Below are 26,731 nucleotides of genomic sequence, written 5' to 3'. Positions count from 1 at the left end.
AGCAGATAGAGGAAGAGGGGGTCAAAGGGAGAGTCTAGAGAGGAATCCTTAGCGCTGAGGAGGAATCAACACAGGTATCACTGCTCCACATTTTTCACTACTTATTGCTTATCATTCATTTCAAAAGCAGTGTTACCTACGTGGAGCAGTTATTCATTGTTTTACCGTTTATGTTACTTTTCTATTTTACTCCTAAATGATGCGTCTTCACATTCAAACCCTATGATATATATTCACATGCCATTTTTCCAACCTGCCAGCAGCTGTTATTTTTTTTAAGAAATATCGCCAGTGGCTGCGAGAGATAAAGGTACTCTCTGGGTGGCTTTTCAGCAGAACATTTGGACCTTTTGAGAAAGAAGTCAGAAATATGAACTGTTTTTTTTTTCTCAAGCAACAAATATTGACATGACCATAACAGTGGGTGTCAAGTTTTCTCCAAAAAAACTTCACTAATTCTGGTCAAGTGTTGGTACAAATATTGGTCACTGAAGAAGGAGCATATTATTATTATTATGGTTGTAGAGAGAAAGTTAATATTTGCTCATTATGTGACAGAATGAATAATAAATCATGTTTAAACTTAAATTGGATTGTCTGCCATTTTGAATATATGGAGTGAAAAAAGCATTCTAATGATGTAGTACTGAAAGTCCACACCACGCACGTGTTTAAGACTTTAAAGAAGATACCGTAATGCCATGCCACTGGTTCTCAGCCCAGTTTTTGCGGAAGGGAAGAAGGGAAAGCGAAATCATCGATTATAGTGTGTACTGTAGGGCTGCCCTCTCTTAGTTGATTAGTCGACTAATCGGTCGTTTTGTTCTTAGTCGACTTAGATTTCTTTAGTCGGTTAGTCGTTTTTTTTTCCTTCATGCTGAATGACTTATTTCCATGAAACTTCTTTGGTATCTCTGGCCCAACTCCGCCGCGTGTAAGTTATCTGACGTTTAACAAGGCTTGTGAGCCAATAGTAAAACAACGTTGGTATCACGTTGTATCTCTGGGTAGTCAGTTAGTGTGGGAAAAAAACAGATGAATGGCTGACATTGATGGTAAGTGCACGGCAACAACTTGTTGTGAAGTAAATGTTATTAAAGTTATCAATAGCGCCTTTAAGTTACACTACTTCCGAAGTTATTTTGATCTTTTCCTAAACCTAACTAAGTATTTTTGTTGCCTAAACCTAACTAAGTTGTTTCCTGTGAAGACGGAAGTTTATTTTGAAAAGACTATGCATGTAACAAGCAGAAATTAACACATGCGTCACGTGTTGCTGGAAATTCGTGAAGTAAAACATCATATGAACCGTCGTATGAGGATGCGTTGCGCACACACTCACACACACACACACGCTCACGCTCACACACAGCCCTAAGTCCATCTCCCACACACTGAGGAGAGAAAGAGAGAGAGGAAATGGAGTTATCCATTTTTGCCTCGGGTGCCAGCTTGCCATTTGAGAATTTTTGGGGTGTTTTTGTGTGTGAGACAAAAGGGCGAGTACAGTACACAGCCTGCACGTACATTTCAATACAGTGTAATATGTACGAATGGCAACTGATGTATTTTATAGAATATAATTTTATGGATAATACATGTTTTTATGTATTTTACCATTATCAGTGAATAGCTAGCAGTTGGCCTCTACTCCACTGTGTGTGTGTGTGTGTGTGTGTGTGTGTACAGGAAGTTTGTGTCTGGTGTATGTATGTGTGTTTGTGTGGGTTGGGGGCATATCCCACCTGTGTGTGTGTGTGTGTGTATGTGTATGTGTGTGTGTGTGTGTGTAATCACAGAGCTGTGTGCGTTCGGTTTTTCTAGCCCCTAACACTGCTGAGCAGGTGGGAAGGGAAGGGAGGGTTTGAAGGAGTGGAGATGAGAAGAGAATGTAGAAAGTATTTATTTGTGTTTTTGGCTGGGCACACTGGGGGGGAGACTTCATGGGAGGAGAAGATGCGAGGGGGGTTAGCGGAGAGATGAGAGACAACAGAAAAAAAAGAGGCAGAGCCGAGGGTGGTGGAGGGCGGCACTGAAAAAGAGGGATGACAATAAACTTCAGGGTTTTTATCTCTGCAGGTAGAGCTGCCCAGTCAGATGAGCTAATTTTGACAACAACAACAAAAAAAACAGCGCCACGCTGAACGACTGCACATCGGCAGCCCAATTAAATCCCCTGTACCTTCTAAATTTCTGGATAACCCCATACTGCTACTCTCATCATCACCAAGACTTGACAAGATCATGAAGGAAGGCAATAGTTTCCCATCTTGTAATGTGTGGTTCAGTTGGTTTAGCTTTGTTTTTTCTTTGTATCTCCTCTGCCCCCTCCTCACATTGTATGTACATGTGTATTTGTTTGTGTGCGTGTCTCCTTGGACCGCACCGCAGCGATTTTTGGCAGGCTTTATTGTTTTCTGCTGTGCAGCTGCACATCATGAAGAACTTCCCTCCCTGTGTGATAGTGTGAGGTGAAGACACGATTATGTGTGCAACTAAACATGCAAGTGTGTGTGTGTGTTAATACAGTATGTTTTCTAGTCTGGCCTGTACGGAATCAAAAAGCAGCTTCCACCTACTTGTCCCTGTTGAGATGTTGAATGTAGATCTGGTTTAAACACTTGCAGTGATGTAATAGCAAATGAAAAAGCAGGTAAACTATGACATCCAGCTCATGATTTTTAAGCAAACCACCCATATAAACAATATAATATAAACAATAATCTGTTTTACCTTTAAAATACATGTACATGATAAAGAAATCCTGACTGGGTACTATAGAGAGGTGAAGTCCTTCCCCTTCTGGGGGACCACCAGACCGTAGTCAATGGCGAGAGACAAATCTTTTTTTGACCCCCGTTTGAATTGTGCAATGAATCACACATATGATGTTCATCAATTTAAAAGATCATTTTAAAGTCGCAGTTTGTCGTAGGTTTGTCGTAGTATCGTTTAGTTTTACGTGAAACCGCTCAGTGAACTACATCTCTCGTCACAAATGTAACATTATCTTACCTGAAGTGTTTTATCCAGCAACTCCTGGTCTTTTTATCAGCCGGGAAGCGAAAGAACGAGCGAGATCTGTTGCTCGTGTGAGTACATCTTAGTGCGAGCGGGACTTGTGTGACACATGCGCCTTTAATGAGTGGATACCAATGAAAATGTTCTCACTTTGCAAAGGTTTCCTCCGTTTGAAAGTCTTCAACTGAAAATGGAGTCTTTGTGAGGACCACACACACACACACACACACACACACGCACAGACACACACGCACACACACACGCACAGACATACACACACACACACACACATCCCTAAATAAGGTCCTTGACAGCATGTTCTGAGTGTTGCATGCAGCCACTAATGCTTTACTAATCACCTCAGTCTAGATTTCACAGCATGAGACCTCACTTCTCAAACACATGTAGACGCACACACTCGCTCACTTTTCCTTTCACACAAACATACTTAGTATGTGTGTCTGCACCAAACACGTGCGCTGTGTGTGCGCGCACAAAGAGCCACGCAGCACGCTATCTCCTCTTTCTATTGGCCCTAATCAGGGACCAATCTCCAATTAGCATACCGACTATAACCCTTACTTTGATCTGACACTGTACACCATCCTCTCTCTCTCTCTCTCTCTCTCTCTCTCTCTCTCTCTCTTTCTCTCTCTCTTTCTCTCTCTCTTTTTGCGAACACCTGTGGTAAATTTTCCTGCCCCAACCATTACCGTCCTTCCCTCTTTCCACCTACTAACCTCCCTCCATTTCCTTTTGTTTACCTCCTTTCTGTCCATCGTTGCAGCCTTCAGCATTAAGAAGCCAGCTTAAAGGCCTTTGCACACCGAGTCCGCATTTTTCGTCCGAAATTACTTAAAAAATAGATACGACCTCACGTTGTGTCAATCACGTTGACACAACGACTCCAAAACTTTAGTCCGTTATTGATGTTGTCGGAACAGGTTTGATTTTCATCCGTCAAAAGGCCAAAGAGGGTTGTTTGACCACTCAGAGCCACTGTCCGAGCAAACATCATCATCCAGAATGGCCTGATAAACATTCGTCTCCCAGCACAAAGTACTTTACGATGAAGAAATAAAAGGATACATGGATGCTGAATTTAAATTAGGACTGTCAAAGTTAACGCGACGATAACGTGTTACCTCAAATTCATTTTAACGCCACTAATTTCTTTGACGCATTAAGAGGCTGTAGCAGGCTCAGTTTTAAAGCTAGAGTGAAGATAAAATAAATTTTGGCAAGGAAAAACTGTCATGGCCATTTTCAAAGGGGTCCCTTGATCTTGGATCTCAAGATATGTGAATGAAAATGGGTTCTAAGTGTACCCGCGAGTCTCCCCTTTACAGACATTTTATGATAACCACATGCAGTTTGGGGAAAGTCATAGTCAAGTCAGCACACTGACACACTGACAGCTGTTGTTGCCTGTTGGGCTGCAGTTTGCCATGTTATGATTTGAGCATAATTTTTATGCTAAATGCAGTACCTGTGAGGATTTCTGGACAATATTTGTCATTATTTTGTGTTGTTAATTGATATCCGATAATGAATATATACATACATTTGCATAAAGCAAGCATATTTGCCCACTCCCATGTTGATAAAAGTATTGCATAAATGACAAATCTCCCTTTAATGTACATTTTGAAGAGATAAAAATGTGTGATTAATTTGTGATTAATCATGGACAATCATACGATTATCACGATTAAATATTTTAATCGATTGACTGCCCTAATTTAAAGATAGATTGCGGCAGGTGATTGCTAATATCATTCATTCATTAGCCTCGTGTGGAACTAGCGCTATCAATCGCACCCATGTAATTAATTCAGTTTTGTCTCATATTGCGAATCTTTGCAACAAATAGAATAATAAAACTCATCGGAGGTTTCAGAGCGTAACATTTTTTATCAGTTGACGGGATAAAAACTCAATAGGAAAAATACAGACTTGGTGTGCAATGACCTGAGGCCTTATGGTACATGCCCACAGCCTCCAACCTTTCCACGCTTCCCATTCATTGTCTATGTAAGCAGCCGTGCAATACATTCTTGTAGTGTCGCTGTGCGATTCGAGAGACGGGGCATCACGTTGGCCATTTGCAAAAGTTGAGGTCTAGGCTACTTTATGCAAATCACGGGCGTCCGGCGCAACTCGCCGCCTCTGGAAACTCCCGAGGAACCTTTAAACTAACCGTTGTCGATCCAAACTAAAGACGGAGTCAGCGACTACATGGCTTATTTCTCGCATAACATTTTTTCAGAAACACATTTCGGTGAACTTTTGTCATGATATATGAGAAGAAAGTTTCCAAATGAGCCGCTATGTTGGTTCCGGTTTGAAAGCTGGGAGTATTAGCCCACAAATAAAGCGTTCGTCCAATCATGTGCCGAGTGCTTTGTGTCTAGTAGCGTCCAATTCTGGGAAGTGAGGTGATCCCTCACTATAAAAACGCCCCTGTGGACATGTACCATTAATCATACGTCTGTGTTAAGAGTGTAGGGAGTCTTCTATAGTTTTCTCACTGTAGGCCATACCAGCACCACAAAAATAAACATGTCATTCAAGAAATGGGTTTACATTTCCTTCCTTTCACTTTGTGAGGTGGTAATAAAGGTTGCAAAGAGAGGTTTTTCCACCAGCTTTGCACGCTAAGTTGTCTACAATACAGTTGAGGAGAAATGGCTAGCCTTCCAACCTGCTTCATTATTGTGTTCACTATCAAGGTATAAATCAACTTTTTGCCTCCCCCCCACACACCACGTTCACACTGCGTATTACTAACCCTGCCCATTCTCTCCTCCGCTCTCCCCCCTACCTGCCTATTGGATGGCCCGTAGAAGAGCCCACCTGTCGGCCAGGTTTGTCCCCTTTCTGTCTCCTTAGCTCGCACTATGAGCAAGGCAGCACTGTGCTGTCTCACTGCCTGCCCATCAGCATCTCATTCTCCTGCTTTTTAATATATACATATTATAGATTAATACTTTGATTCTTTATTATTGAACACAGACTATTGGCAAATCACATTTTTGTTAGCAACCATGTGCAAAAGCCACATTGCATGATGTGGAGAAACTTGGAAGCAGCTTAACTCAGGTGCAACTCAGTGTGCATAATACAAAACAGTATAAACTGTATTCAACCGTAGGGATGATTTTGAATTTGACACGTTTTTTAGCCAAATTTTTGCACAATTACCCCTCACATCACCTCAACTCCTCATTCACCCCAATCCCTGCTGCTAGCTGCATGCTTCATTGTCCTTCCCACTTCATACACATCACACACACACAAACACACACACGCAGATGCCTTGGAGGTATCGAGTGGCCACTCACCTGGATCTAAGTGCTCCCCGCAGAGTGTGGTGGCTAATGATGTGTCCTCAGCATGAGCTTTACTTACCTATTTACATCAATGCACTCTAATAGTGTTACATAGCCTTCCCTATATTCACATTCTTCACAGATTTGACGGCGACGTACTTTTAAACTGTGTTCTCGTTGGCATCAGCTCACTCTAAATAGATTATTTGCAAAAAGCTGGATGTGAACTCTTTTCCTTAAAGGTCTCCGAATGAAGCACTTTTCACTTGAATCACTTTCACCTTTTCACTCTCACCTTTGCAGACCAAAAACAGTGTGGAATAAAGCATTAAATAAACGCAGCCCCACTTTAATTGTGTTCCTTGAGGTTGCACTTATCTGCCAATTGAGAACAGTCAACCTGCATTCAGCCTGTCTATTAGCCTGCAGTCAAATCTGTGATGCGCTTGACTGGTAATGTCGGTCTGCTGTCTAAGCAGCCGCCCCAAGGGCCGGTGTGTGTCTGTGCACACATCTTCCTCACCCTCTCCCTTTTCTTCCCCCCCTTTTTCCTTTTACACGTGCACGTACACACACCTAGCTGTGTGTATGTGGTAGTAAGCAGGGTCTGGTGTGGTTACTTTGTGTCACTGAAGACTTAATGAGGCGAATAAGAAGCTTTTAGAGTCAATGGAGGTGGATAATGTGGTCGAGGGTTCACTCATGTGTGTGTGTGTGTGTGTGTGTGTGTGTGTGTGTGTGTGTGTGTGTGTGTGTGTGTGTGTGTGTGAGTCCTTGCCACCGGCTAGCAACATTGTTGTTCTCTTCTGCCCTGCTGCACCTGAACTAATAAGCTACAGACTATTCTACCGTCTGCGTCGTTGGTGTGTGAATGTGTCTGGCTGCACTAATGCTTAGTGGCTTACCGGTCACACCGGAAACTGATGTCACAGCGCGGCATTTCACAAATAAATAGAGCGAACAGTAGAGTTTCAATCCTACCCTGAACCAAAAGTATGTCGAAGTAAGTGGACAGCCTGTCAAGTACTCTGAATAAAAAGGGAAAGACCGCTATGAAGTGCTGCCGGGACACTGCTAATCCTGTCCCAGGCACAAGTGTCCTTTCTGAGAGAGTTTTTAGCACCACAGGCGGTGACATGTCTTCTCAGAGGAGTGCGCTTCACTCTCAACACATTGATCAGTTGGCGTTCTGTAAGAAAAATCGCAAGTAGTAAAAGCTGTTTACACACCCTTCACTCATTCAGCACTATGACCAAAGAGTATAGAAGCAAAGAGATAAAACTCTGGTGCCTTTTTGACTGAAACTTTTGTTTTTAATTTTTTTTTTTTTTTTCAGTTTCAATTTAGCTTTATGGGCATGACATGTTGTATTGCCAAAGCATAAAAGAAAATAGTGAGCAAAGAAAAAGAAAAGAATTGTAATTTTAACATAAGGTGGTGCTATTAAAAAAAAAATTACCAACATTATTACATTTATACATTGCCAACATATTTTGGAATGAATCTCCCAGTTTGACCATTTTATGGAAGCAGTGTTGAGGTTTTAGTGTTGGTTACACTGCATATTATAGCAGACAATTTAGTAAAGAGTTTAAAAAAAATATTACTACATTCATTATTATTATTATTATTATTATTATTATTTAATAATGCATAGTACACTACTTCCAGTAATTCTGTTGTCTTATAGAGACATATTAATAAATAAGTTACCGAATTAAATTAAAAAGTAGGAAAAAAAATCTCTATTTGAATGGCCAAGTTCTGAATCAAATTTAGTCATTATAAAGCAATTTATTCTAAACTGGACATATTTCTATATAGCAGAATCTAGCAAAGTTACTCTACCTGACTTTAATACTGTTACCTCATGGAAAAGTTAACATTTAATCTTCCACATTCTTCCCAATGGCGTGTTTGTCTGCATTTTATTGGTTAATGTTATCGTCAAAAACCTCAGTTCAATGTAATGTTCAGATAACGGGAGTGAGGTATGAGTGTGAACAGTTTGACTGCGCAGAGTACCGAGGAGGATGTTGGTCTGCACTGTGATGGTATGAACATAGGAACAGATGACAGCACATCCCCCCCCTCCTTCTCCTGTCTTCCATCCCTCCCTCCCATCCATCCTTCCTTCCCTACATCCCTTCCTCCCTCCCTCCCTCGCCACCTGGAGCCAGCGAGCCGTGACACCAGAGGGAGGGAGGGAGCGATGATGAAGGGACAAGGGACTGGAAAGAGAGAGAAGGAGAGAGGACCACAGAGGGCTAGATGAAGGAGAGAAGAAGGAAGGGAGGGATGGGAGGATGAAAGATGAGACGGGGCATATGTAGGCATGTGTAAATAAGAGAAGATACGCTAATCTGTGTCTGTCATGAAATAAGTTATTTTGATAATATATTTACTTTAATTGTATAAAAGTTCTGAAGGGAATTATTAATTATACAGAATAAAGAAGTAAATCTAGAAATTTTGAAAAAAGTGACTATAAAACAGTGCTTTGCATTTGTGGCATGATCTCCATGATTTCCCAAAGAAATTAAAGATTATTTTTCTGATTATTGCAATTATTTTCAAATATTCAACCTCAGTTCATCCAGCAAATTTGAATACGTGATGTCTTTTCAGCCTCACTCTGCTTCACATTTACATATTTATATTAGGGATGTCAAAGTTAACGCGATTATAAAGGGTTAACGCAAATTCGCTTTAACCCCACATATTTCCTGGGATAAGATCCTGGCATCCTATAAAACTAAAAAAACTAAGGAATCCATTGGTACCAACCTTGTCATACTAGCTTGTCACGAAAGAGGCTAAACAACGCTACGAACTTACACTAAATTTTGGCAAAGAAAAACTTGCATGGTCATATTTCAAAGGGGTCCCTTGACCTCTGACCTCAACATATGTGAATGAAAACGGGTTCTATGGGTACCCACGAGTCTCCCCTTTACAGACATGCCCACTTTATGATAATTACATGCAGTTTGGGGCAAGTCATAGTCAAGTCAGCACACTGACACACTGACAGCTGTTGTTGCCTGTTGGGCTTGAGTTTACCATGTTATGATTTGAGCACATTTTATATGCTAAATGCAGTACCTGTGAGGGTTTCTGGACAATATTTGTCGTTGTTTTAAGTTGTTAATTGATTTCCAATAATAAATATATACATACATTTGCATTAAGCAAGCATATTTGTCCACTCCCATGTAGACAAAAGTATTAAATACTTCACAAATCTCCCTTTTAAGGTACATTTTGAACAAATACAAAATGTGCAATTAATTTGCAATTAATCACGATTAACTATGGACAATCATGCGATTAATCACGATTCAATATTTTAATCGATTGACATTCCTAATTTACATCCAACCTCAACTGGAACCTCTCCAGTTCAACCTTAGTCGTGTGCATTTCCTGACTTTTTGGCCTCAAACCTGATGGTCTATCTTTAAGGCAGCTGCCAGCCTTGTGTGTTTTTTGGAGCTTTAAAATATTGCACTGTATGTCATCAAAGTTAGAATTGAAAGCAAGTTTAAATCAAGGTGGAAAAACTAGTGCATGCATTTCTGACCTCCAAGCGGGGAGAACAAAACATGCACAAACCCACGCACTATGATGTTGTTGGTAAACTGCGTAGAATGTGGTCATGATCCATCAGTGAAACATCCTTGTAAACCAATCACTTATTAACAACAGAGTCCATTTACTCACCCTGTATTGTTCCACATTTTCACTCCTGTTTCATACGTATCCCTAACCTCCTCTGACTCTGTTAAAAGAAAGCGTTTGCTGTCTGTCAGTCCCCATAACCTGCCATCGTCTGCTTTATCGACTGTGCATGGATACACAGACGGGATTGTCAGTGTATTTCAGTTTTGTGCGTGTTTGTGTGTTTTGAAGGCTAGGAGCATGGCGGTCCCCCGGAGAGCTCATTTTGTCGTCTTCTCGCTTGATTTACCTTCTTTTTCTTCTTCTGCTGTTTATTACCAGTCATTACAAGCTGTTTGGAAACCTAATAGGACACACTGACAAATAGACTGGGAGAGAACTCGACCAGGATAGGCGTCGCAACACAAAATATGCGCTTGTGTGTCATGTTTCCTGTTAGGCTGTGAGAATATTTATACATCAGCTATCTTAACACATGTATAGAAGAAGTTGTCTGCTTTGTGTGAGTGGTGTCTTTATTGGCCCTCTCTCTGTAGGTCGGTGTGTAAGTGAGTGTGTTTTAGAGGGTGGCCAAAGATAGTGGTCCATATACTGTACCTGAAACCCCCCTTTGCATTCCCCTCTCCTCTCTCTCGCTCTCTCTCTCTCTTTCTGTATCAACCCGTCCAGGTGTGGCTGCACCAGCTGCTAAAGAGAACAGGACAATTACACACACACACACACACACACACACACACACAACATACACACCGGCTTCCTCTCTATCTCTGCTGGCTAATTGTCACAAGACAAACAAGGCGCTTTGCCTTTATGCGCTTCATAAACAGGGGCCAAGCAACAATTAACTCCCTGCTTAATTCACTAACTATTCTGAATTCATTTTCTCCTGTGACAGGCACATCTGTCACAGCTGGTAGCGAGTGTGTGCGTTTGTGTGTGGGAGACGGAGCTTAGGCCTGTATAGTAATGCAATCAAGCTGCGGCTTTAAACAGGATACGTTACTAGTCTATGTGCGTATGATAAAGTGCCACAGGTGGACGCCTCGGGGGCATATTAGTATGTGAGTGTGTGTAGCAAAAAGAGACAATGTTTCAGGGTGTGAACACAGAGAATGTCGAGCATATGTTTGATTTCTGTGTGTGTTGTATCCAAATTAAAATGCTAAAGAAAAAATACTAAAAGGTTTGAAAGAGAAACTACATATTGTCAGATGATACAAGAATACCAAAATAAAAGAATAATGTGATCACCGGTTGACTGCAGTAAGTCCTGACCTTGAATCTTTTATACTTACACTTATCGTTAACTTTGAGCAAATATAGTAAAAAGTTATTTTTATAAAACGGTCACTATATCCTTACAGTAGTACATTAGACAGATAATCTGTGAAAAGAAATCATGTTCGTCTGTGTCCTCCTAGTGCTCCTAATGGTATTTGCAAGTTTCTACCACGTCCAAACAAAAACAACCAATCAGAGCAGTCTCTAAAGCAGCAAGCTGTCAAACTAGGCAGCGCTGATCGAATACGAATCAATATTCTATTACTGTAATGCCTGATTCTCGCCTCAAGTGTTTTCAGAAACATATGCAACTATAATGTTTAGCTGTAAAATAAGAAAATTTGAGATCCGCCAGCCATGTTGAGAACAGTCCAGTCAAAACTAGGCACCGGCCTGAGCAAACTTTCTCATTACTTTACTCTTTAAGCGAGAAATCGGCATTACAGAAACAGAATCTTGATTCAGATTTGATCAGCGCTGCCTAGTTTGACCGTTAGATCAGAGTTGCAAGTTTTCGCTCAGCTCTGATTGGTTGTTTTCCTTCTGGTGCGGTGAAATCTTGCAAATGCCATCAGGAGCACAGGAGGAGAGAGCGGAACATGATTTTTTCCCCCCCACAGATTACCTGTCTCATGCACTACTGTCAGGATGTAGTGATAGTTTTATAAAAGTAACTTTTTCCACATATTTGCTCAAAGTTACCAACTGAAGTTTGAATCTATTCATATCTGTTTATATTATTTGAATTGATATTAGAAAGATTGACAAATGATAGAGAGCTCATTGTGTATTGTATAAGTATATTTGGAAAACTGGTGGCAATAGAGAGCCAAAGTAACACAATTCAGTAAGGAGTGACCTGTGTTAACCCTATGAGGAAGATAAACAGGTTGGAATGCCACTCGAGGTACATGAGGAAATATGTTTGTTTTTTTTGTAATTAAGGGAAACCGACACCTTTAATGAATGTGAATATTTCATGTTTTTCCTCTGCTAGTAAATGTTTTGGGACTTGTAGAAATTGGATTTTACTCACCGTGTGGATTGGTTGCAAAAATCACTGAGTTTTATCCCTGTATGTAAATACACAAACATAAACATTAGGTACCACATATAAAAACAGTATAATAATAAAACAGTGTAAAGTCTATTAAAATGTATGCAGTACAAAATAACGTAACCACTATAAAAAGTAACACTGTGCTATATATGGAATAATAGGAATATCAGAAACTGAAGAAAGAAGATTTGTGAGCGTGAGATAATGGAATAGAGGGGAACATAATGGAGTGAAGAAGGGACGGACAGACAAACGCAAACAAATAGTGATACTGCACATCGCTATAATGACACTACTGTATAGTAAGTGAGAAATGGAAATGGCAAGAAAACATGTTGACAGAAATAGTGGCGATTACGGATCAATCGAGTAGATTCATACTGATAGCAAACAGTAGGAGAGGTAAACCGGACCGATGCAGGGAAGAGGCGAGGGAGAAAAGAGACAACTGAAATGCAGATCAATGGGGTGAAATGAAGAGAGAGTGTGGGTGTGGATGGGTGGATCAAGTCGAATAAAGCGAGAGACGGAAGGAGAGTGTGTCGGAGGAGAGAGACAGAGAGGATGAGAGCCATTTCTGGCAGATTTTGGCTCACGCTCAGTCCTCTTGCCGAGCAGCTGGACTTCATTAGTGGCTGGTGTTAATTACTGGGACTGTACACACATGCGTGCAGATACGTGCGCGCACACACACTAATAGATACACACACACATACGCGCACACTCACACAGCCTGTGATTCAGGGTCACCTTGCTAGCCTTGTTTGAACCAGCAGAGAGAGGGGGAGATGGTGCCAGACAGAAAAACAGAAATGGAGAGAGCTCACGCACAAGTGTCAGTCCACTGTGGGAGTTTTACATGTTACTAATGGTATTTTGAGCAGCTGCATAGCGAGCAGCTGGTAAAAGGACAGGTAGTTCACTCAGTCAATGGTTGAACACAATAAGGTGTGTATCAGGACTATAGAGTTTAATTGCAGATGAATAAAGAAGGTATAAGAGCAGGGGAGAGCCAAAGGTACGGTGATAATACATAATTATTATGAAGCTGTTTGCCCTTGGATTTCTCTAAGTAGCTGCACAAATGAGTTTCCCGAGGTTTACTTTTTTGCTAATACCATGTTAATGATTTGTTTTTTTAAAGAATTTACTGGAAAACACTGAAACCAGATTGAGGTAGTGAGAACCATGACTTTGTGGTGAAGAATTGTAACTGCTTTAACACCATCTCAGCTGCACGATGCAGTTGTTAAACTCAAGTGAAGTATGACTCACTGCTCATTTGTGGTCACTGCTTCAATGTGGTCTTGCTTTGGATTCTGAAGTAAACACTGAAAGCTAGACTCATCTAAATGAATGTACACCACTTTATAGAAAAAACAAATATTTAGTTAATACGCCTTTTTCCCTTTATTGCACCATCTTGACATTTTGGACGTGTCACAGTATGACAGCTGATTCCCTGCTGTTAATGCAGACCAAACATTCCATCAAAGCAGAGCATCTGAAACGCAACTGAGACATGAATCAGACACAAGTAACAGTGTACAGTAAAACCTGATCTGTATCAAGCAGCGTTTGCTGTGTCTTAGACATAATGCGACAGAAACTCATATTGCAGTGTAGGGTAGAGGTATATCAGGCTGTTCTCATACATCATTCGTAGCTGTACCTATGAAAAGTAATGAACTGTAAGTCGTATATCCCACAAAATCAATTTATATGTAATCCATAATCTTTTCCCAAACCTAAGTAGTTTCGTTTCCTAAACCAAAACAAGTAGTCTTGTTTCCTAAATCTAACCAAGTCGATCTTTTCCCAAACCTAAATAAGTAGTTGTGTTGCCTAGACCTAACCAAGTCAACCTTTAGCCAAACTTAACTAAGTAGTTTTATTGCTTAAGCCTAACTAAGTAGTTTTGTTGCCTGAACCTAACCAAGTCGACCTTTAACTAAACTTAACTTAGTAGTTTTGTTGCCTAAACCTAACCAAGTTGATCTTTTCCTAAACGTATCAAAGTAGTTTTATTGCTGAAACCTAACTAAGTAGTTTTGTTGCCTAAACCTAACCAAGTCGACCCTTAACTAAACTTAACTAAGTAGTTTTGTTGCCTAAACCTAACCAGGTTGATCTTTTCCTAAACGTAACTAAGTAGTTTTTTTGCCTAAACCTAACCGAGGTGTTTCATGTGAGGACGAAGGATTATATTGAAAAGAACGAGCAGAAATGGACATATGCGTCACATGTTGCTTTATATTCGTAGGAAAATGCACGAAAAATGAGAAATAACTTTGCGTAAGATATCATATGAAGGGTTATATGAAGATACGTTGGGTATATACATAATGGCCAAAATGATCTAAGATTGAGTCAGTGCAATGCAAAATGTACAGCCCATGTTGATGTGATTCTCATTTCTGGAGTTTTGCTTCACTGTAATCTGGCTTTGAATACACAGATCATGTGCTTGGCATACATACTGTATATTTGGGCCTGTTGCCAGTGGTGGTTCATTGCCGATCAAGTGATTTTTGTCAGTCAAGGTTTTACAAGCTGTTGGGTTGAGAGAGGGGGAGAAAACAAGATTTAGAATATAAGCAAAAAAAAAAGACATTGGCCAAAAAAACAAACAAAACAGTTTGGCAGTGTTGGTGAATCTAGACTAACATGTCATGATGCATCATGTTGAGTAGCAGTCAGCTCCACCACGAGCTGTTGATTCAGCAGTGGACTAAAATCATGTTTCAGTCAGACCGTAGCATACATCACCTGGAGAGAAAGGGAAGATGGTTTAAAGACGAGCAACAGCACAGCGTGAGGTGGGATGCAAAGCCATGCTGGGAGAGGTTGAAGGGTTTTCTTTGGCTCTTAATTACACGGCAGAAGACAGGAGAAGGCAGGGAGCGAGAGCGAGGAAGAGAGAAAGGTTGAAACAACGGTATACACTGTCGCTCTTATCTTTCGTCTCTAAACAGATGTCGACCAGGCTGTTCTCTTTATTGCAGTACAAAGGCCTTCTGACAAAAACACACACACACAGGCATGCACACACATCATCCTGGACAAATCAATGCATTCTGGTTTCAGTAATTTCCCAAGGTGCTTTGCTCTGCCCCACCCCCCCCTTGGGTGAGCAAGGTGACAAAGCCAGCCAGGGAGGAGAGAATCTCTTACTTTCTGCCCTCCTTTTTTAATCTATTTTCCCTTGTTTGCTTTTATTCTTTCCTTTCAGCTTACTTGCTTTTCTCTATAATGTATGAACATTTACACAATATGCAATGATCTGCCATACTGATCCAGTCAGTTTCCATATGTTGCAGGAAACTCTGTGAGGTATTTGCTTTAAATGTAAGAGTGATCCATCAGTTGTTGTTTTAATCAACGCTGTACAGTATAATCAGCAGATTTCAGCTGGAACTTTGCCATTCATCCAGACCTTTTGCTGACAGCAGCAATGTTAGTGTGTGCTTTATGACTGAGCTTATACATTTAGACATTTATCTAATGGGGCTGAATAAAATGACAAATCCATTGGCCATCAGTGACAGGTAGAAGAAGATCTTTTTTTTCAGAATGACTTTCTTTCTCTTCTTTATTTTGTCTAACACTGTTTGGGAGTTGTTATTTCGCATTAACCAATCAGTAGAGAGATATTTATCCATCCCACCAATGTCATTTGAAGTCGACCAAGAAGTTGCGGTAGTATCCGATCAGATGTGCCGATTTAAGTGTTGTCGTTTCTGAAAGTCGGCTTACCATACAATAACCTGTAGAGCAGCATTCAGCTCACCCTTTTTACCATTTTTGTGGCAACATTTCTGCTGCATCCTTTTTCTGTCTCTAGCACAGGAAGACGATGTTCCCATTCTTAAAGCTGTTTCTCACCAGTACAATGCGAAAATGTGGTACGGGAATACCGCGAATTATCTGCATGACAACTATGCACAACGATTCCGGTGTGAATTATTTGTGTTTCCTTGTTCTATTTTCGTCAATGAGGCCAAATGAGTTTCCTCCTAAATAGTCGGTGTCCACTCCACCCAACAAAAACTTAATTACACAATACATAAACTAACCCCAAATTTGATGCTAATGCTAGCTGTTGTGGCTAGCCCCGTTCCGTGACAACATATAACATTGTCAAGTCCATATCAGCTACATGACCATCTTCATCGTATCCCAGTTGGTGGGTGATCTTAAGCCATATATTGTCCTTTATTTGGTTGTTGAGGTAGTAGTGTTTGTCGCACATTATTGGATGTTGAGAATTGGACGGCCTGTTGTTATTCCGAAACACCAACAAAAAAATAACAACATTTGTCTGACAGTCTGTTACCCCGAAAAAAAAATGCCCATTGTTTGAAGGCCCATTGCTCCCAAAATACACACTCTCCGTGCAACAAACAGAAGCACATGGCTAATTATTATGCAGAATGACCGCAAAAAAGTTGGAACAAAGGCTTTCATTCGTCAAACATATATTTCCGCTGACGGAAATTCCGTTGAAATCGAGGTCCATCCGAATATTTTTCCCCCACAAGACTGTTCCGCAGGGGTGTGCAAGTATTATTAGTAATATTAGAACCCACAAAATCAGTTTTTGTAAATTTCCGTGCAAATTTTATCGGATGAAAATCTGTGCTTGGTAAATCCTGCCTACAAAGCTCTGATTGACTTGCTCGTTGTTTGCTCAACCCCGGAAACAATCGCCAGCGATCACAACACCAGATCTATTTGAATTGCTGAACACAATCCAAGTGATTGTACGTGATGCTCCAAAGGCACATATTTTGAACGCCAGTAGTCATTGCAAAAGAAGCAGCAATATGGGCTTCATTCACTGACAGCCTGTTCCCGCACAATGTTCTACTCGGTGTAACAGCTCACCTGCAGCGCTCCGTCACGTGGGGATATGTTCTGTTTAAAGGCTTTGTAATCTGGTGGCATACTGCAGGTTTGTAGATTGGACACAGAGTGGGGCCGCGAACACCACGTGAGCCCCCCCTCCACCCACAACATAATGATAATTACAATCATTATGCTAATATTGTATTGTCATGTAATGTGGGTTTCGGTGGAATAAGTCATTTTCAGAACTTTGTCCACGTTTTTTTTTCTCTTCGTTACTTTCTTACTCCGTTTTCTCCTTCCGTGACCCTCCACGCTCTCCTCCTCTGCCTGCTCTCTCCTTCCCCACCGACCCACCTCCACCTCCTCATCTCATGTTCTCTGTCCCTCTTCATCCTCGTATCTCTCCTGGATGAGAGACACTCATTTGTGACAGAGCCAACCTGCTAATGGTGGATGGCAAGAAACAAAACTGGCCATGCCAAATATACACACACAGGCACACGCACACAAACACACGCACAAACACACAGTATTTCTACGTACTAACACGGACATCCGTCTGGAAATACTCATACTGAGACATCCTCTGCAGCTACACACACACACACACACACACACAGCACAACATTCCCAGGTACACGCGGACACACATCAGTGCATAGATACACAACACATTCACACTAATGTATTCACATAACACTCTGTATGCTCCCCGCTGTATTGCTCCTGGTGCTGGGCTCCCTCTCTGCTCTGCGCCGTGCCTCCTCCTCCTCCTCCTCCACTTCATCCTCCTCCCCCACCACCACCACCTCCTCCTCCTCCTTCTCCCAGTACATCTGGCACGCTCAGCTGCCGAGGAGCGCCATAATTATCCCGCCGGAGACGCACACGCATACACACACACTCTGCGACGAAAAGCTCACACACACACACACACACACACTTGTCTTCGGCGATCCGCGCCGCTCCCTGCTGCTCTTCGTCACTACCGGGGCTTCATTAGAGTGTGTGGAGAGTGTGTGCATGTGTGAGTATGTGTGTTGATGCATGGTGCTTTTGGATGCTATCCAGATGTTTTTTCTTTATAGTTGAGGAGTCGGGCGTGTCCTAGATGCAACTGCCCCACGCTTGTATGCTCAGTGTTTGGAGTTTGGATCCTGTCTTGCATATAATCTAGCTTCTTTCTCCCCTTCTCCCACTGTTCGCGCCAGTGTCCGGTCTAATTTAGCCATCATGTAGAAGACAGCAAGTGGGCAGCGGAGATTATCACTTTGCGTCAGTCTGGGATGGAACTAGGACTGTGTTGTGTTGCAGAAAGGGAACATGGATGCTGGGCCTTGCGCCTCATCATTCATGTCTGTCTAATCTTTTTTTTAAAAATATGTTAAAATTATAACATGGCAAACTCAAGCCCAACAGGCAACAACAGCTGTCAGTGTGTCAGTGTGCTGACTTGACTATGACTTGACCCAAACTGCGTATGATTATCATAAAGTGGGCATGTCTGTAAAGAGGAGACTCGTGGGTACCCATAGAACCCATTTTCATTCACATAACTTGAGGTCAGAGGTCAAGGGACCCCTTTGAAAATGTCCATTACCGTTTTTCCTTGCCAAATTTGAGCGTAAGTTTGGAGCGTTATTTAACCTCCTTCGCAACAAGGTAGTATGACATGGTTGGTACCAATGGATTCCTTAGGTTTTCTTTTTTCATATGATACCAGCATCTTCACTCTAGCTTTGAGACTGAGTCTGCTACAACCTCCGAAAGATCGATTGCATTAATGCGTTAAAGAAATTAGTGGCGTTAAAACAAATCTGCGTTAACACATTATTATCGTGTAAACTTTGACAGCCCTCCTTTGACTTTAACTAGAATTAATTAATACAAGTTTTGTTTACTAGTATGAGTTACCAGAAATGAAGACACTATAAATGGAAAGGACAAAAGGCTTGCCTCATAATAATATAAATACATGTTAAAATAAGAAATTTGGACCTGTTCCCCACTCACATTTTCTCTCTCCGCAGTAGTAATTGCAGGGGTGTTTTTAGTCTGTCTGGTGTCACATTGTAATTACTTGCCTGTACAGGTGAAGGAGAGGCTGAGGTTGGAGTGCTGCTGCCTGGGGTGGGTGGGTATGCGAGTGTGTGTGTGACAGAGAAAGAGAGAATGTGAATGAGCAAGTACAGTGTGATTGGCAGTAATTGTGTGTACTGTAATTGTGTGTCTGTGTGTATTTATAGTACGATTGGCGTTCAGTGTGTAAGTGCGTGGGTGTGTATTTGCGAGTGTGGTCTCATAGTGCCCGCTGTGGCTGCTCGGAGTGGTACTGTAGGTTTGATTCCCCGTGCCACTTTGTGTCAGACTTACCACAGAGCAAAAAGCAATTGTGAAAAGGGTCTGAAACGCCTCCCACCACTCTATTTTCAATCCATGCTTTTAGTGCCACAGGAAGCATGGAATAAAACACCTGCATCAGTCACATGGATGGGTGCTAAAGACCAATCAGGTGACAAGCATTGACTCTGTCTATAAGCCACTTGAGGCTGTTGATTGCAGTCTTTCTAGGCCAACTACCTTCAGTTTTTACCTAGTATGACTCACTGGATGTAGACGTAGAAGAGGCATAAGTCTGTCATTGGTCGCGTGAGATACACGGCCTTCTCCGCCACTTCTGCTATCTCCACTATCTATCTTGCAAGGACACTGTCGCTGCATCCTGGGCTTAGCGATGCCAAAGACGATTGTGGTTGGTTTATAGAAATATAAACAAGCCAGAGTGTTTTTTTCCCCTGCTATACCAAAATGATAACGTGTGGATCCAGACCTTTCTTTAGCACTGACAGCGCTGTGGAGATAGGCAGGCTCATACATCGTTGTAGTGATACCTACAAAAAGTAATGCGCTGTAATTCGTATATACAATATCCCACACAATCAATTCATATGTAATCAAAAACACTGGACTTTTGCCCCGGAGACTGCTGTTCGTACCCTGTGTGTAACCAGAAGTCAACGTTTATTTGTCACGTAACATCCGTACTTCAGCTATGTCACGTCCGGAGTTATTTTAACCCAAACCACAATCTTTTCCTAAACCTAACTAAGTACTTTGTTGCCTAAACCTAACCAAGTTGTTTCCTGTGAAGATGGAAATTTATTTTGAAAAGACTGTATGCATGTAACAAGCGGAAATTTACACGTGTTGCTGGACATTCGTAAGAAAATGCACGAAAAATGTGTAGTTTTTGTAACGTAACTTCCATTCTTAAGTTACGCCACTTGTGTTATTTTAACCCAAACCACAATCTTTTCCTAAACCTAAGTAGTTTTGTTGCCTAAACCTAACCAAGTTGATATTTTCCTAAACCTAAGGAAGTAGTTTTTTTTGCCTAAACCTACACAAGTTGTTTCCTGTGAAGACAGAAGTTCATTTTGAAAAGACTGGAGCAGAAATTTGCACGTGCATCACATGTTGCTGGACATTCGTAGGAATACGCTAAAAAAATGAGGAATAACTTTTCGTAAGATATCATACGAACCGTTGTATGTAGATACGTTGAGATAGGTCTGGCTATGCAAGACTAGTTTTTACCTTATTCCATTTTACTTGTTCAGACAATACTGTAAATCACTTCATAAAACCATGGGCGTATGCCATTATAATGGAAATAACACAAATGAATAGAATAGGTATATTGGTCTACTTAGTCATATGTAAAGCAGGTACTGTCACAAGATTGTCCTGGAGGCTTTCCCTCTTCCACTACCACACTGATCATTCAATATGTAGTCACTCTAGTTACCTAGAGTTTCCTTACTGAATGAATATACTGGAAAGTCACTAAAAATGGCCTGGTCACACCAAAAATTGGCAAAGCAAGAATTATTTGATAATAGACCTACAGTATGTGGTTCTTGAGGCTTTGTTGATGTAGTGGCTACTTGTAGGGATAGTTGGTAAACTACTCTAGTTTGCGAGTTAACCGCTAACACACCAGTTGGGCGGGTGCTACTTAGTCACAATAATTCCCAGGACTTCTTTCTATTTTCTAATTAATTTGTGAATAATAAATTTAGACTACACACACACGCAAGATCAACATTTTCAGTAGTGTTGGCATCGATGCCTGTTTCTCCAACACTAATGAGAAAGAAATATGGATCCAGTCATGTTCCAGCATCTCATGGTTGCGTCTACTCTGCATGTATGGGGACGCAAATACATTTTATACCCATATTATTGATTATACCACATGCTAGTTAATTTGGTAATACATCTGAGGAGAGAATATCTTGTACACAGTGATGTGAATTCCCCACTTCCATAATGAGAAGCTATGGGACTGGTTGAATGGCCTGGTCTAGTTGGCTTCACTTCCTCTGTCCTCTCCTCCTTTAATCCCTGCTGCTCTCTCCCGCACTCCATCATCCTACCCCCTCCTCAACCCCCCCACCAGTGCCTCCCTCTCTTCATTGTCTGTCCACTTCCCCTGCGGTAACAGGTTTACCCGTGAGATTCACTGGATTCTCTCACACACACACACACACACACACACAGACACACAGCGCTAGGGGCCTAGGTAGAGGTGTAATTTCCCTAGTGTTCTCCGTAACCTGGAATATCTGACACTGTGACACCAGAAAAGAGAGGGAGTCTCTCTGTGTGGGTGTATGTTCATGTGTGGACGGGGGAAATGTGAAGTTTGGCAAGAAGGGGAGCGGAGGAGAAGGTTGAAACAAAGGTTTTTGGCATGTTTTTCTTTTTTCTCTGTGAGCTCTGACAGGAACTGCCCGTTTTCCACAATGGGGCCGATCAGGACTAGCCGGGGCTTAGGGGTAAATCACGAATAATAGGGTTTATCACAAGGTCAAACAGGACTAGCTTTAGCCTACCTAGCATTCCAATGCACCTGCAGCAAAGGACGTTTATTTATAAGAAGTGAAAGCCAATTGGTCGTTCCATTGGAACATCAGCGCCCAGCAGCAGAGCTACACTTACGCCATTTTGGACTGAAAGCTAGTAAATAGTACAACTACAAAGTGCCGTACAAAAGTAAAACAAAATGATTTCTATTCTATTGTCATATTTAACGTCTCTACGAAAATGGCCTGTGTTGAACAATGAAAATATTATATATATGCATAATATTATAACTATCTACTTACTTACTTATTTATATATTTAACTTTTTTGTGTGAGTGATGGACATAAATGGAAGTTAGACAAATCCAGCACACAGATTTTGAGAGCAATCTCAAACTATTTCATGTCAAGGACCTCCAAAATAAATGCACAATAGACCACAGACCATGGATGTATAAGAGGTTGTTTTGTCTCTTTGCTTCTACTGTATACTCTTTGCCTGCAGTATGCAAAGACGTGCCCGTTTGAGTGTTGACTGTTATTGTGATGATAAATGAAGCAGTGAAATAAAAGTGCTCAGTGAAAGTTTGGAAGAAAAAAAGATTGCATTGGTATGATGTTATGATGGTAGTCTAAAGTGTTTCAGTGGCCTTTTGACCTCCAGTCAATTTGATTTCAAACCGGCTCTAACGGAAGTTAAATATTCAGTCATGGAGGGAAGACTGGCACTTTTTGGAAAGTATTATAAGTAAGTAAAAGTCTATAGACTTTTACATCTTTTGAAGAGAGTTATCCAAGAGGGAAATCAAATCCCATGCCAGAGCAGTGTTTGAACCTCAAAATTATCACCATGGTGGTCCTGACTTCCTATAGAAAAAAGACAGTCAGACAGTCAGTTACCTAACTTTGTGTGCTTAACTTTCTGTTCAGGATTATTCAGCACTGTGGAACACTTTGCAAATGTGAAATATCTAGCATTGAGGCATTTTCACATCTTTATTAGACTAATGCCACCATAATTACTATCATTTTCATCAGCCTAAGCACCGTAGCGTCCATCTTTCCGTCTGCTCGTCTGTCCATTAGTCACTGTAAAGGCTGCAGACAGCGCCGGCTTCCAGATTTAAGTTTGGACAAACGGCTGTCGGATCGATAGCTTCCCACCAGCAATATTTGGTATCAATGCATGTCCTCCTCATTACCGCAGCAGGCTGCCCTCTCCATGGACCTGAATTATTCATACACACAAACAGGCACAAATATGCAGCTACACACACACGCACACACACACACACACACACACACACACACACACACACGTACACACAGAATACTGCATTAGAGAAGAAGCTGGCCTTTCTCTCTCTGCCTCCAATCCTTCCTTCCTCTCTCTCTCTCACTCTCTCTGTTTCATTTCTTCCCTCCTCTCTTTCTGTGGTTCACTTTAGCCCAGGGCGAGTAGACTGAGCTCAAGCCCCGCCTCCCTGCTTCCATCTCTCCTTTTTTAACCTCTCGTTCACCCAGATGCTTACTCATGGATACTTGCCTCGCTCAGCACATCTCCCCGCTCTGTGTGCTGCGTCTTATTTTAGTTTCTAATAATACCACTTGGACCACACCATTATTTTCCGAAAAGTGATTCTGTCTAAATTTATCTTTAATGACTTTACTGTCCCCACAGCACAGTTTGTGTGGGTGTGCAGTTTGTTACACTGAACTTTTTGATAAGCTCCTTGGTCAACACTGAGGGAACTAATGAAACATTACATTTATGATTGATGATATATTATAAGCTAAATTGCATGTTTTACTGCCTGTATGGTGTACAATGTGAGTTAGAGGGTATTGCTTTGGGTAGGATAGTGACCCACTTATTGGCCTGTCAGATAAGATGCAACTCAATATTACAATTAGGGCTGTCGATCCATTAAAATCTTTAATTGCGATTAATCGCATGATTGTCCATAATTAATCGCAATTAAACACAAATTTATCGCACGCTTTTAATCTGTTCAAAATGTACTTAAATTAACCTGTGAGTGGGCAAATGTGTTATCTTTATGCAAATGTATGTACATATTTAATACAGGAAATAAATTAACAACACAAAACAATGACAAATATTGTCCAGAAACCCTCACAGGTACTGCATTTAGCATAAAAAATATGCTCAAATCATAACACGGCAAACTCAAGCCCAACAGGCAACAACAGCTGTCAGTGTGTCAGTGTGCTGACTTGACTATGACTTGCCCAAAAATGCATGTGATCATCATAAAGTGGGCATGTCTGTAAAGGGGAGACTCGTGGGTACCCATAGAACACATTTTCATTTTTATATCTTGAGGTCAGAGATCAAAGGACCCCATGAATATGGCCATGCCAGTTTTTCCTTGCTAAAATTTAGCGCAAGTTTGGAGCGTTGTTTAGCCTCTTTTGCGAGAAGCTAGTATGACATGGTTGGTCCCAAAGGATTCCAGGTTTTCTAGTTTCATATGATGCCAGTATCTTCACTATAGCGTCAACCTCTGAAAGATCGAATAGCGGCCGGGCACGTTGGCGGCCCGTCGGATTTTTTTAAGAGGTTAATTAAAAATCGCAAGTTGTGTTAATGCTTTAAAGAAATTAGTGGCGTTAAAACACATTTGCGTTATTTGACAGCCCTAATTTCAACATTAATTCACCAAAACGTACACAAATACGACACAACACAGCATGGGAAAAAAATTAGAAGCTATAGTTGACTGAAGAGAGTATTCATGAAAGCTGAATCCTTCCATGCATCCTTCCTTTGCAGTCCGTCATCTGCTGAAATCAAACAGAAATAACTTGCTCTACACCTCCTGTTATCATAGCGGCAGCAATCGTCGTTTCCTATAATAATGATCATAAAGTTTAACAGCCTGGTGTTGTTGTAGCCGTTAGCCACTTAATGTTGTCTGCTAATGGTTTCTAATGATGCCGCTTCTCTGTGTGTACGTGTGTGTGTATGCGCGGTCCCTGTGGTCCAATCACGTCTGCTCTGCAACAGTAAATAAATATGGGATCAGTGTTAATTACAGAATACATAAAAGCTGGTGTAACTCCGCTTCGGCCCACACCTTTCACTGCACCTGTTGACACGAACATACACACACGGACAGACAGATGGGTTGCCGCGCTATAGAGGTTACATTTCAATTGTTTTCTAGTTGAAATGAATCAATATTCTGAACACACACTACTCTTTTTACACTTACTACGTCACACATTTTACTATATTGGCGATGTAGTTACAACGGGTGTGTGCATGCTAGATCATAAAGTATACCTGTGGGGCTTAAAAAACGTCACAGGTTTTTTGGCCACACACCGCAAACCACGAGTGACCATGACACATACACCTGATGTATTTTGAGCATGGCTCCGAACACGGTTGATTTCAGACCAGATGTTAAGAGTGCTCCTGCTGTAATTAATCTGATCGCTATCCCTATGCTTGTGTGTGTGTGTTTATGTGTGTGTGTGTGTGTGACTGAAGGAGGGAGGGACTATTGTGTTCCAGACTTTAGTTTAATTTACAGTATTTAAGTGGGCTTTGAAAACAAATAGGACATACAGTAACTACTTGACAGAAGATAATACTGTATTTCTTTTGCTTTTTCATGAAGGATTGGATGAGATTGTTAGTAATATACCATGTTAAGCTGTTCATCTGTTGTTGCGATGATACACTGTTTATCATCAGTTGCTATGCTATACCCTTTATCATCAATTGTTGCTATGGCGCACTGTTTCTCAGTTGTTGCTATCGTACAATGTTGTTCATTATCAGTTGTTGCAATGTTACACTGTTCATCAGTTGTTGCTATGTTACACTATTTATCATCAGTTGTTGCTGTGTTACATTGTTCGCAATCAGTTGTTGCTATGGCACACTGTTCATCAATTGTTGCTATGGTACAATCATCAGTTGTTGCTATATTACACTATCAATCATCAGTTGTTGCTGTTACATTGTTCACACTCAGTTGTTGCTATGGTACTCTGTTCATCATCAGTTGTTGCCATGGTAAACTGTTCATGGTCCAGCAGTGAACTGCAAGTCCTGCCTTTTTAGTATGGGCGGCAGCGTCGAAGCCTTACTCTGGGGCTGAATTTAGATGACATATCCGCGTGTTTACATGTATATATTTGTGTGTGTGTGTGTGCGTGTGCGCGCGTGTGTGTCCGTGCGTAGGCGGGGGGGAATGTGCCCTGAGGCGCTCAGTCCTTAGCGGTCGGCTAACGGGGTGCAGAGCGACCCTCATCCTTGCCCTGATCGATGCGGTGTGTATGTACGTGTGTGTGTGTATGTATGTATGTGTGTGTGTGAGTGTGTGTGTGTCTCGTTAGCAGGAAGCAGAGGAGAGTCCAGGGACCCCTGCATTCCCTGTCCAGGGGCACACACAGGTCCCAGCACCTGGACCAAACATACACACACGCATACACACTCACTCACACAAAGATGCAGATGCACACTCCAGACACACACACACACACACACACACACATAACTCACCACCTCGCTCTCTCTCTCTCTCTCTCTCTCTCTCTCTCTCTCTCAATTTCTCCGTCTGTCGCTCTCACACACACTTTTTGCCTGACACACACACAC

At 41.4% G+C, this 26,731-nt stretch overlaps 1 protein-coding gene across 4 annotated transcripts in view; it reads left to right on the top strand.

The window, feature by feature from the left end:
• Positions 1-26,731, top strand: part of znf423 (zinc finger protein 423) — a 199,369-nt gene that overhangs the window by 107,598 nt on the left and 65,040 nt on the right. For 2 of the 4 annotated variants that reach the window (XM_037768628.1, XM_037768629.1), the window contains exon 19: positions 5,868-5,888. The exons of the other annotated variants lie outside the window; for them this stretch is intronic. In XM_037768628.1, the coding sequence (XP_037624556.1) occupies positions 5,868-5,888 (21 nt within the window). The remainder of the gene's footprint in view (positions 1-5,867; positions 5,889-26,731) is intronic. 4 annotated transcript variants of the gene reach the window in all.

This window comes from Sebastes umbrosus, chromosome 4 (assembly GCF_015220745.1).
Source record: "Sebastes umbrosus isolate fSebUmb1 chromosome 4, fSebUmb1.pri, whole genome shotgun sequence".
NCBI lineage: Eukaryota > Metazoa > Chordata > Actinopteri > Perciformes > Sebastidae > Sebastes > Sebastes umbrosus.
This window is presented reverse-complemented; position numbering and strand designations above follow the sequence as displayed.